Below are 13,621 nucleotides of genomic sequence, written 5' to 3'. Positions count from 1 at the left end.
CTAGGAAATTTTATAACCATATCAAGTTATTGATATTCTCTTTAAAACTGAAACATTTTCCTATGGGTTTTTAATTAGAGATACTGTAAGAATCCAGGATCTTTACTCAATCACTCTAACCCAGGGGTGTCAAACTCAATTTCATTGAGGGCCGCAACAGCATTGCGGTTGCCCTCAGGGGGCCGGGTGGGTGTTGCCTGGGTGGGCGTGGCCTAATGGGTGGGCGTGGCCTAATGGGTGGGCATGGCTAAAGTGTGTATGGCCTACTGGGTGGGCGTGGCCAGCTCTACATCGTTCGCATCAAGGGTGCCTATGGGGGCCTGGGCAGGAGTGGGACAGATCTCAGGGTCTCTGGCAGGAGGAGGATCTCTGGGACAGAGCCAAGGCAGTGGGGGCCGTTCCCTGACTGTTTCCAGGATGGCTTCGCGGGCCACATGAAACCACTTCACGGGCCGGATCTGGCCCCCGGGCCTTGTGTTTGACATGTCTGCTCTAACCCCTTTAAAGTCACTTTCAAAGCAAAGGTAAGCCAAAGGAATATAAGTGAAATACAGTACATGAACTGAGTTGTCTCATATTTCAGATGATTGAATCTCAATCTGTAGTATAGAAAACCACTATATTCAGATTACACATTAATATTAAATGTCTGTCATCTGTTGCTTCATTATCATGGAATAATTTCACCAAGTGAGCTTTGAGGTTCTTGTTTCAATTGACAAGCAGTTAATACAGTAGACAGTGGAAACCTGAGAGAGAAAAAGTTATCCTTTCTTAAATATGTACCTTTTAATTAAATATGAGTCAGTCACATAGAAGGTACTAACAGATATACTGACATCAGACAATGCATTTAATTAGCATATACAGTATAGATACAGATTGTTACCAGACAGTCAGCAGAATACTGGAACAGCCAATAGCTCTAGAATCATATTCATATAGAACTGAACCTATTTTAACAAAGTGTATTTTATGCTTCAGTTTCATATAAGAAATATTTTAACTTCTAGGAAACTTAAAATACTTGGTAAGTAATTAAATCCATTGCATGTATAATCTCTTCATTTTTAAAATGAACATATCCTGATTAGAATACAGCTACCAAGATTTATATACAATATGACCAAAATCATATATAGACTAAAGAACTTGGATAAAACCTTACAATAGTGCTTTTCTTAAAACGTATGGCACCAAAACACTCTATTTCACACTATTCAATGATTATTAGATGTTTTTATCTAATATTTATTACTTTATAAGTAACTCAAGGTGGCAAATATTCCTAAATATTCCTTCCTCCTATTTTCCTCATCACCATCCCGTGGGGTGAGTTGGGCAGAGACAGATGGACCAGCCCAAAGTCACTCAGCCAGTTTTCATGCCTAAGGCAGGACTAGAACTCAGTCTCCTGGTTTCTAGGCCATACATTAACCATTACACCAAACTGACTCTCCATCCTCTTTCTAGAATAGAATGTTATCCTCCTATAAGGAAATAACTAAAGCAATAAAGCTTTTTTCTTGCATACTGCTGCTACTATGGTCCTACACAGCTGTTATGTTATATACCTACCATGAATTATTTATTTATTTATTTATTTATTTTATTGGATTTATATACCACCCTTTCCCGAAGGACTCAGGGCGGTTTACAGGGTAATTAAAACAGTAATACAAAAATTAAAAACAATTAAAAAGAATTAAATTAACTTCTAAACAAGTTAAAAGAATACTGGTCTAAATTTCCCTTCTATTGAAATCTCAGGTTTGATTGTTATAACAATTGACATCCTACTTCTGGGCTAAATTCCTAATCTCACAAATATACCAACTTCAAAATCAAATTTAGCAGAAGAGAAATATCACTTATTTATTTGCTTGTTAGATTTATAGTTCCCCTTTCACAGGGAACTCCAAAAAGTCAATATGGCAGCCACAATGAAGTTGTTGATATTATTGTTTTATCTTGTTCTGTTTTACTGATCTTGCTGTGAGGAAACAGGGTTATTGTATATAAGATGATCAATCATGTAAGTCTTGTAAATAATAAAAATGATTACATGATTGAAGCCCCTCCCCTCTTGTGCAGGTATCAAAATACTGCCATCTTCCTTTTTTTAAAAAAGCTCTTATTTTTGGTGTGTTTCCTCCAATCAATATACATTATCCTATTTTCCCCTACCACAATAATTCTGTGAGGTAAGTTGAGGGTGAATAAGTGACCTATAATCACCCAAGCAGCTTCCATGACTAAGAGTGGATTTGAAACTGGGCGATCCCAGTGCAGCCCAACATATCAACCATGTTTGTGGTTGTGGTTAATGTTTTTACTTGTGAGTCAACTAGAGTCAGAGTTGGGCGGCCTAGAAATGTAATAATAAATAAAAAAACAAAAACATGTACATCCACCTTAAAAAGTTTCATCATAGTTAGTAGTTATAAAGGTATTTGAATCCAGAATTTGCATCTTGGAGGATTTACTAAGAAATACTCCAGCAAATGTTCCAACTTATCAACTGATATTTTTTTCTGAGTCATTTGTTTTCCCTAAACAAAATTATCGACTTGGAATTACAGTATGTTTAGAGGAAAAAAGAAAACAACTGAAAGTCAAATCTTAGGAAATTTATCCTAAGATTAGGTTGACGAATAACTGGTGCAAGTAAAATGTATTAGCTTGATGAGGGTTTCTCTCCCCCCACTCCCCCTTATCTATAGTGAAGGCACCGCTCACCTCCTGAATGCGCTTACGGGCCCTTTGCAAAACCTCCTCGTAGCCCTTCTGCCGTAGCTCGCTCAGACTCTCGTAATATTCCTCCGGGTCGTCGGTTTCGGTAAAGAGTACTTGAGAGAGGATCTTCCAGCCGCAAGTATCGAGGCAGTGGCCCAGGTATACCTGCAGCTGATAGCAGAGCGCATCCATCTCTTCCTCGGACAGTTCTGGAGTCCCGAAGAGCACCGTCCACATCCCCGACGGTTCCTCGGGAAGGACGGGCAAACAGGGTTCCAGCTCGGAATTCACCGAGCTCAGCTGCTGATGGACGGTCCGCAGATCCTGGAAAGAGAAGAGGCCGGCCCAGCTGCATTCCTCTCCAGATAGCGCTTCCACCTCGGCGGAGGCCGCAGTGGACGACTCGGTCGCTTGAGGCCCGGCGGGAGGAGAAGGGAGAAGAAAGGCGGCGGCGGCGGCGACGACGCCTCCCGAAGGCTCGTCCTTGCCCAGCTCCAGCTCCTCCAGCTCTTCGGCCGCGCAGGCCGCTGGGCTGAGCGGCGCCCTCGGAACAGGCTGAGGCCTCCGGGCCAGGCTGCTCTTCGTTCTCGCCGGGCTCCTCTGCGACGCCTCAACCGCTCGGCTGCCCGGGCTGCGCGGAAGCGACTCGGCCCGGGCAGGCGATGCTGGCGAGCTCCTGGCTTGGACGGGCTCCGCGCCGCGTCCGGCCGAAGTTTTTCGTATAGTGGGGCTGCCGGCCGTTTTACAGGAGCCGCTTAGCTGCTCGGCCGCTCCAGGGCCCGCCGCGCCAGCGCGGCGTAGCTCCCGGGAGCCGCTGCGCTGCCTCTGCGCCGTCCGGTTGTGGCAGGTGATGGCGAACTTGCTCTCGATCTCATTCCAGGCCACAATAAAGACGAACTTCTGCTTCTCCCGCTCGTGGAAGGCGTGAGGCCTCACGGCTACCCAGTCCGCCTCCAAAGTCTCTTCCAAGGCGAAGGTGCTCATGGTGAACCGACACGGCGACGTTCCTCGCTTCCCTTTCCTCTCACGGACGTCGCGAAGCGGGGGGGTGGGGGTGGGGGTGGTAGGAGAAGTCTCTGTTCCGGTACAAGATTGTCGGGTACCCAGTCACGGCCCAGCCTCAGCCATGTTAAAGGCCGGCATCGGAAACCCAAGCAGGAAGGATGCCAGACGAGCGAGGACCCGGAGAGCCGCGGTGGGAAGGCGGAGGCGCCAGAGACCCGCCGGTGGCTTCGGCGGCCGTTGCTCCAGCTGCTGCTGCTACTGCAGCGCGCGCGCGCGCGCTTTCCGCGCGCTCTGCTTTGTTGTCAAGAGTCTGGCGGCCGCAGAGTCTCCGGCACAGGTACTTGCAGGCGGTCACGTGGAGACGCCGGATTTGTTTACAAGCCACCGCGAGGCCGCTGTCCCGCCCCCTGCGCCGTTTGCCTTCCCCGCCTCTTCCCTGAGTCCGCAGGGGAAGGAGGGATAGCGGGTCGCTTTGCTCCTTTGTCGGCCTTTTTCCCCTCCGGGATTTCAGGAGCGCCTCCGCGTCCCCCTTCTCTTTTTCCTCGAAAAGATTCGGATCCAAGCGCTCCTCGGCGGATTCTCAGGGATGACTCGCACCCTGGACGGTATCTCTTTACTCTCCTACCATCCGGTAGGAGATACAGGAATATAGCCAGCCGTACCAACAGGCTGAAAAATAGCTTTTATCCGTGGGCTGTTAGGCTTTTAAATGGGACGTAATCTTATGCAGAATTGACTTGGGAGGCCGGTGTGTGGTGTAGTTGGTTCACATAGTGTGGTGGGATGGAGGGTTTGTTGTCACTGTGTGTTGGGGGGAGAGAGCACAGGGGGAGGCTCAGCTAATCTCAATGTACACATGTTGTACTTTGACAATAAAGGTTGTTTATTATTATTATTATTATTATTATTATTATTATTATTATTATTATTATTATTATTATTATTATTATTATTATTATTATTATTATTATTAGGGGAAGGGTGGGATCCTGTCAGAAAGGCGCCTTGAACCCACGCCCAAGTGCCGAGAAGGGCAGCGCTTTAGTGTCCCCCCCGAGAGGTTCGTAAGACCCTCTTACGGACGGTGGCCGCTCATGGCGAGTGTCTGGGGTAGGTGGGTAGATGGGAAGGTAACAAGCTCAGCTTCGTTTGGAAACTGTTTCTTGCCTTTGAAGTGAGTCCACGTGTTTTGCTTTGGTTGTTGCGGAAAGAAAATGAGTATCACTGCAAACCTGTATCAATCGTAGCGGCTTGAGATAGTCGGAAAATACAAACCTGATTCGTGGGAGTCTGCCTTAATTTTGAGCCAGCCTTACCAAAGCTTAGTAGCTTTTAGAAGCTATTGGTAGGTATCCCATTAGGCTTTCATATTTTTCTCAATTTCATTACTCAATATAGACCAGAAAACATACCTTTTATATATCACAGCCAAATATATCACAATCTGAATACTTGATTCCAATTCCTTTTAATAGAATTTACTTCTACTAAATTTTATTTTTTTGCTATTAATTCTATTAATAATTAAAATAATTATAAATAATAGTTAATAAAAGATCCAAAAGGGAGGAAAGAACAACTTGCTTTTTAAATAACTAAATATCTTTTGCCTAATCATTGTCTGATATCTTACTAGGCAACTGGCTATGAACCTGAAAAATGTAGACTAAAGGGGTCTAGGTTGACAGGTTGATGTATGAGTAAGAGTATTTGAAGCTAACATTCCTGACATTATTTGGTCAATAAATAATTATCAGGAATCATTGTGGTTGTAATTAGGATAAAAAAAATACTGAGCTAATGCACATATGCCTGTCCCTCAAAGTAACAAATTGGTAAGTTACAGATTCTGTCACAGTATAGATACTTTTGGTCCACTTTAAAACCCAAGGACCTTATTAGGAAATAACATATTCAAATCAGGGTTTTCTGATATGAAGGCACCAAAACAACAGCAATAATAATAAAGTCCTAATAGTTTTTCCAAGACTATACAAGTGAAATGAACCTAAATATAGTTCTTGAGACATAAAGGGTATTAGTCTCTCTACAATTAAAATAACTGATGGTAAAATAATGGACTCTCCTGTACTGTGCGTGTGTTTGGATGTCGTGATGTTATCTTGGTAGTTTTAGAAATATGAATTATTTAAAAAATATCCAAAAACAAATGTTTTCTGATAGATTCTTATTGGCTAGTTAATGTTTAGATTGATTTTTGCAAGTTCCAAAGACAGAACTGGTAGAATTAGTGGCAAGTATTATATGGCCAAATGGTTTGAATAATGAAAGATTCACATCAGATTCCCATTCAGATGATGTTACATTCTGAGTAGGGAATATTTTTGTTGAAGGTTGACTAGGGCCTATGTATCTGTAGTTAGTAAGGCCCAAATGAAATATGAATATGATCATCACTGTATCCTCTCTTTGTCATTTCCTTCATTTATACATTTGTATTCAGTTTTTTATTAGCTGAATATTTCCATATTGTTAAAGCTATATACACTAAAGGTAGTTTCAAAGGAGACTAACATAAAATGAAACAATATAACTATTAAATGCATAGTCGAGTGTCAACCTCAGCAGTTTTAATATGGAGTTTAGGAAGTTGAAGTCCATCCATCTTAAAGTTGCTGAGATTGAGAAACACTGGTACAGGGGTACATCAAGCTATACTTATAGTAAAGAAGAAAACAGAAGAACCTTGAAGTTGTGAGGGTCCTTAGTGTAAAACTGAATAGTGCAGTTTATATAATGTCTCATATAAAATGTAATAGAATAGACATACAATATCTATCCCAAAATAGCAAAGAAAAACAAATACTTTAGCTTTGTAACTACAACTAGAACTTAAACCTCAAAACAGTAAATGAGGAACTGTGGGAGAAACCACAAGCCACAGAATAGATCAATCTTATATAATAGCTGCTGGGGTATTTTTCAAACAAATACATTTCATTCTTGTTATCTAAGGTGGTAAGTGGGAACATTTTTTTTAATATTTAAATTTTGTTGCTTTGCCTTGTTGATCTTTGATTTTAATAGAATTCTAAAAACTGTAGTTTGAATTATGCCTTGCCTGACATATTGCAATTTCCATTGCAAAAGAATTTATATTTATTTCAGAAAAGTAAACAAGGGAGGCTAATGGTAGACCATCGTTCATAGTTTATTAAATCTCACATATTTATTGAATCACATGTGGTAACTCCATAGAACTATGAGGTTATTTGCTTGATGATACATTTGAATCAAGATGACAGCTTAACATGATATAATAGGAAACTGACTAAATAGATTTAATGTGTATTTTACTATATGCTTTCAGAGCAATAAATACATTTAATTATTGCTTTAATTTAAAATGTATAATGCCTAAAAATTTTAAGGTCATCTATAAAAAACTATGACATATATATTGAACATATTAAACATTTAATATTGCTTCATTTCTGTATTTTTATACCCTAAGGTAGTAATGGAATACTTATTTTTAAAAGTCAACCTGTTTCCTCCCTTCTTTTTTAAAAAAAGAAATATAATTCAATAACATGTTTTGCAATGTCAGAAATTTTGCATTCTTTTTCATATGAGCTGCCATATAAATGATGTGTGAGTTGTCATATGTTCTTGTTTATGACTTATAGTTGCTTGATTACAGGGAGCTCTGTACATCAATTTGCCGCCTAAAATTTACATTCTTAGCAGGATGTTATAGCATTTCTTAATTGTGGTTTAGTTTCTTTGTCTTCAAACTGATATAAAATTTTCATTTTATACTGTATAATGTATAATGTAGCCATTTAAAATTGTGTGGTTTCTTTTATAGATAGTCAAATTAGTCATTATGTGTTCTACCGATATACTCATAGAAATTGTTTCTTTGCATTATATAGAACTCCTTTGTATAAGGATTTATAGGCTTTCAGTGGAATCTTCTGTTTGAAAATTAGTTTATAGAATAGAATATATTTATTGTCATTGTGCAACTCATAACGAAATTAAGTGCTGTCCACAGTGCACACTACACTACACACTAAGCACAAGTAAAAATAAAAATAAGAACATACATAATATACACATATCCTTTACATTCTATTCACCATTTCGCTGCCTCTAATATTGCACTTCAATGTTGCACTATACAGTGGTATTTATCATAGCTGCAGCTCTGGAATAAAAACTATTTTTCAGCCTATTTGTCTTTGTTTTTATTATCCTGTGTTGTTGTTGTTAGCTGCGTGTCGTGTCTGACCCATCGCGACCCCATGGACAACATTCCTCCAGGCCTTCCTGTCCTCTACCATCTTCTGGAGTCCATTTATGCTCACGCCTACTGCTTCAGTGACTCCATATAGCCACCTCATTCTCTGTTGTCCCCTTCTTCTCTTGCCCTCAATCTTTCCCAGCATTAGGCTCTTCTCCAGTGAGTCCTTCCTTCTCATTAGGTGGCCAAAGTATTTGAGTTTCAACTTCAGGATCTGGCCTTCTAAAGGGCCAGATGCCATGATCTTGGTTTTCTTAATGTTAAGTTTCAACCCAACTTTTGTTCTCTACTTCTTCACCCGCAACAAGAGGTTCTTTAGTTCCTCTTCACTTTCTGCCTTTAGAGTGATATCATCTGCATACCTTAGGTTGTTGATGTTTCTCCTGGCAATCTTAATTCCAACTTTCGATTCATCTAGCCCTGCCTTTCTCATGATTTTCTCTGCAAATAAGTTAAACAGGCAGGTATACAGCCTTGCCGGACACCTTTCCCAATTTTGAACCAATCAGTGGTTCCGTTTCCAGTTCTCACTGTTCCTTCTTGACCCGCATATAGGTTTCTCGAGACAAATAAGATGGTCTGGTACTCCCATCTCTTTAAGAACTTGCCACAGTTCATTGTGATCCACACAATCAAAGGCTTTAGCATAGTCAATGAAGCAGAAGTAGATGTTTTTCTGGAACTCCCTAGCTTTCTCCATGATCCAGTGTATGTTGGCAATTTGATCTCTAGTTCCTCTGTCTCTTTGAAATTCTGCCTCATTGTTGTTAGCATATGGTAGATTATGATTGTTTTTACTTTTATACCTTGTATTTAGCTCTGGGAAGTCGGGGAGGGGGGAAGGGGAGGGAGGGAGGGTTGGGCTGGGTTGGGAAGGGGTGGGTGGGTTGGGAAGGGGTGGGTGGGTTGGGAGGGGTTGCTTTGTTAAAGATAAAATGTATTGAAAAACTTTTCAATAAAGAAAAAGAAATTCTGCCTGTACTTCTGGTAGTTCTCAATCCACATACTGCTGGAGTCTAGCTTGTAGGAATTTAAGCATAATTACTAGCATGTGAAATAAGTGCAATGGTGCAATAGTTTGAACATTATTTGGCACTGCCTTTCTTTGGAATTGGAATGTAAACTGATCTTTTCTAAACCTGTGGCCACTGTTGAGTTTTCCAAATTTGCTGGCAAATTGAGTGTAGCACTTTTACTGCATCATCTTTTAAGTTTTTGAATAGCTCAGCTGGAATACTGTCACCTCCACTAGCTTTGTTGTTGTTCAGCTTTCCTGAGGCCCACTTCACTTCACATTCTAGGACAGTGATGACGAACCTTTTAGAGACCGAGTGCCCAAACTGCAACCCAAAACCCACTTATGTATCGTCGGGTGCCGGGTGGGCATGGCCCATTGGGTGGGTGTGGCTGCGGTGGTAATAGCAGACTGAGTGGGACTAAAAAGTTCAATCAATTCCAACTTTGCGAGATCTTTTTTTTCCCCAAGAAACTTTTCTCTTTTTTTTTGCACACGGCGGCGGAGGCCTAAAGCGAAAAGATTTTATAAAACCCAGCTGAAGGCCTAGGACTGGGGTGATGGCACGCGTACCCACAGAGACGGCTCTTCGTGCCACCTCTGGCACGCGTGCCATGGGTTCACAACCACTGTTCTAGGATGTCTGGCTAAAGGTCAGTGACCACCTCATCGTGTTTATCAGGGACGTTAAGCTCGTTCTTGTATAGTTCTGTGTAATTTTGCCACCTCTTCTTAATCTCTTCTGCCTCTGTTAGGTCCCTGCCATTTTGGTCCTTTATCATGCCCATTTTTGCATGAAACGTTCCCTTCATCTCTCCAATTTTTTTGAAGAGATCTCTGGTCCTCCCTATTCTATTGTTTTCTTCTATTTCTTTGCACTGTTCATTTAAGAAGGCATTCTTATCTCTTCTAGCTATTCTCTGGAATTCTGCATTCAGTTGGGTCTATCTTTCTTTTTCTCCCTTGCCTTTTGCTTCCCTCCTTTCCTCAGCTATTTGCAAAGCTTTGCTTTCTTGCATTTCTTTTTCTTTGGGATGGTTTTAGTTGCTACCTCTTGTACAATGTTACAAACCTCTGTCTATAGTTCTTCAGGCACTCTGTCTATCAGATCTAATTCCTTAAATCTATTTGTCACCTCTACTGTGTATTCATCAGGGATATGATTTAGTTCCTACCTGAGTGGCCTAGTGCTTTTCCCTACTTTCTTCCATTTAAGCCTAAATTTTGCAATGTGAAAGATTTACTTTCTTGGAAAGTACAGAATGTCCAGGATGAGATGAGTCTTTAAGAATATTTTGAGCTTTCCTAAGACAACGGCAACTGTACAGTTTGTCTGGGGGGTGGGGTGGAGGAGAGGGCAGCCAATAATCCTCTGGGCGATGGTAATGACTCTCTGGAGCGCTTTTCTATCTGCTACTGTGCAGCAAACAAACCACACACAAATGCAATAGGTTAGAATGCTCTTTATGGAGCAATGGTAGAAGGTCACCAGCAGTTTTTCATTCAGTTGTTGTCTCAAGAAATACAATCTCTGCTGGGCCTTCTTAACCAATGCTATAACATGAGAACTCCAGGTCAGGTCCTCCTTTATGGTAACACCCAGAAACCTAAAGCTTGCCACCCGCTCCACACAGTCTCCACTGATGATCTGATCTATTCCTCTTGTAATCTACTATAAGCTCCTTAGTTGTGTTGAGAAGCAAATTATTGTCTCTGCACCACAAGAGCAAGAGAGCAAGAGAGTGTAAAGTAGGGGGCTCAACACACAGCCCTGTGGGGAGCCCATTTTAAGAATAAGGGCTGAAGAGATATAGTTGCCTAATCTAACCCTCTGAGAGCAGCCAGAGAGGAAGTTCATAATCCAAAGGCAGATTGAATGTGAAAGTCCGAGATTGACAAGTTTAGACACCAGTGTGTATGGAAGAACTGTGTTATGCAGCGCTAAAATCCACAAACAGCATCCTTACATAGATCCCTCGCGGCTCCATATGAGTCAGACCAGTATGGCTATGGCATTCACTGTGGATCTTTTTGCTGTGGATGCAAACCAGTGACTATCAAGTGTGTATGGGAGGCAGGACACAATGTGGCTGCAGACCAGTTTTTCAAAACACTTCATGATAATAGCAGTTAGTGCCACTGAGACTGTTAATAAAAGACTTCTTTGGTAATGGAACAATGATGGAGGCCTTCAGGATGAAATAGTGGACTGGGATAGAGACTGATTAAAAATCTTGGTAAAGATGCCAGCCAACTGGTCTGTGCAGTTTTTAAGTACCTGGCCAGAAATGCCGTCAGGTCCAGCTCTCAAGGTACTCCTCAGCTCATGCTTCTCCACAGTGAGGGCAGGGCTATGGTGGACTAGTGACTGTAGCACAGCTGCCTCTGATGGCTTGATAGCTTGCTGCCAAGTAAATAGGTATATTTATTTAGTAGTAAGCTCTAAAGATATTAGAAATTATTTTTGAGTGGGAACATGGCTGGTTTTATTTATTCTGAAGACAGAGATACTCAAACAGCAGCTTTCATCTCTCATGTAAGATTCCAAAGCCTGGAAGGCTGCAGGCAATTTGATGTCAATGATCCTCTCATTTGTTATCCTATGTTTTTTTATCAATTGTTGTGGCAACTCCAGCCAGTTTTACTAGAAAATCTTCCTGTGTATCCAAGAGATCATAGTGTGAGTTGCAAAATGACAGATATTGCTGGGCTTTATTTAAAAAAAAGATCTTTAGGAAATCCTGCAGGACCTACAGTATGTCAGGAGAGGAAGCAAATTGCTTTAATGTTCTGTCTTCAATAATCTTGGCTCTGTCCAGATCACTTGGGAAACAAGGAGACAGTTGTAGATTCTTGTTTCTTCAGGTATGTGTGTATGGGGTTCAACAACACTTACAGGACTCTATGCCTTCCTGTGAGTCTGTCATGAATCTTCACAAGTACCCGAACATTCTGTTCCTTTTGATATTGATTAATAGAAACTGAGAGCATGACAGATAGCTGGGAGAGAAAATTAATAGAAGAAGGGAAAAACAGTTGATAGACTGGCAAAGAATTTAAAAAATATATGTTGGAAAAGAGAAGTTTTAAATCTTGAAGAAAGTACGATTGCTGGCAACCTAACATGAAAGATAATTGAATTGTTGGTCTTAGTCCTGAAAATTTATTATTGGTTTTTAATACTGAAAATCATACTGGATAGTGATCTTGAAGTGGACTCATTATGTTACACTGATGAATGATTGTGGATTTGAGTAGAATCTGATTTCTCCTTATGCAACCAGGAGAAGAGTTGGTGAAGACCTGCGGAAAAGGAAATGTGATGGAACATACTAAGTTTTACCAGGCAGAGAGAATGCTTGTATTAGCCTGAAAGAATACTGGCCAGTATGTTTATGTTACTTTAAATAGAAAATGTTACGAAATAAACATATATACATAGGTAGATGTAGATGTTAAGCCAATATTCTAGAACAGGTCCCCAACCCTCAGTCCATGGACCGGCACCAGTCTGCAGCATGCCAGCAATCAGGCCATACAAACAAGCAAAGCCCCATCCGCGGGATGCAGGCAGCACACAAAAGCTGTGGTCCATGGAAAAACCTCTCTCCACAGAACTAGTCCCTGGTGCCCCAAAGGTTGGGGGCCGCTGTTCTAGTATGCACAAATACCTAGGGAGATAATGCATTCAGTAGGGAAAAGGTTACTTCACAATTCTTTTTAAAATCTGTGCCTTAGAGGTTATCTGTCCAGTTAAGAATGGAAAGTGGTTATCTAGCTGTAAATAACTCTTGTAAAGACAGGTCACAAATCCAGAATTAACTACTGTTTAGTTTCTTAATAAAAGGTAAAAAAAGGAACGTGCTATGTCTTGTCCCAAATCCTATGAAAATACAGAAGCCCCTTTTTATTTTTATGTATCTGTCTAAAATAGCAGGGTTGCACATACAAGTGTGCATTTCAGTGCATATCTCTGTGCATATGTATTTTGCAACTCACTATCACATGTGGGCCACAGAATTGAAAAGTTGCCTACCTCTGTTTTGAGTGACCTCTTTGTGTTTGGTTGTAACAGTAATATGTCTACTTCTCTGGAATCAATCCCACCAGTTTACTTCTCTTAAAGCTACAGTATGTTTACTCACTTTAATCAAGAACATTTAATAACTAAATCATACAGACATCTTCATTTGCTTTGACTATGGTAAATAAATACAAATCTTGCCTCAGGAGGATTTTTTCTTACCAAGATAAAGGCTTGAATTCAGAGGGCACACATCCAGACAACCAGTTTAATGTTCTGTTTTCCTCTCTGGGAACACACAAAATATGCCAGCATAAATTTGCTCTGTCCCCATTCAATTGATACCCCTGCTGGTGGGTAAAACAGTATTTTATATTTATTAAATTTTTATACCGCCCTTCTCCCAAAGGACTCAGGGCAATAAACATTAAAAAACAAAGTACAAAAGTTAAAAACAATTAAATGATTTATGCCCGATATATACAATAGTTAAAACCATATTAAAACCCAACCCCAAACCCATCAGACCAGGCCGGCTTGCTCAAATAAATAGGTTTTTAGATCCCGCCAG

The 13,621-nt window shown here is 40.8% G+C and overlaps 2 protein-coding genes across 3 annotated transcripts in view; both read right to left on the bottom strand.

Annotated features, from left to right (window-relative positions):
• The window catches only part of JMY (junction mediating and regulatory protein, p53 cofactor), a 55,431-nt gene extending 51,394 nt beyond the window's left edge, over positions 1–4,037 (bottom strand). For both annotated transcript variants that reach the window (XR_014491278.1, XM_083353113.1), the window contains exon 1: positions 2,740–4,037. Coding sequence is in view for 1 of the 2 variants with exons in the window: in XM_083353113.1 (XP_083209239.1) it covers positions 2,740–3,720 (981 nt within the window). In the remaining variant the exon portion in view is untranslated. The remainder of the gene's footprint in view (positions 1–2,739) is intronic.
• The window catches only part of SCAMP1 (secretory carrier membrane protein 1), a 319,758-nt gene that overhangs the window by 2,286 nt on the left and 303,851 nt on the right, over positions 1–13,621 (bottom strand). The window lies entirely within an intron of this gene.

The sequence above is a fragment of the Vipera ursinii genome, assembly GCF_947247035.1.
Source record: "Vipera ursinii genome assembly, chromosome: 2".
NCBI classification, from domain to species: Eukaryota; Metazoa; Chordata; class Lepidosauria; order Squamata; family Viperidae; genus Vipera; species Vipera ursinii.
Note: the sequence above shows the minus strand (reverse complement) of the source record. Positions and strands in the feature narration are given on the sequence as shown.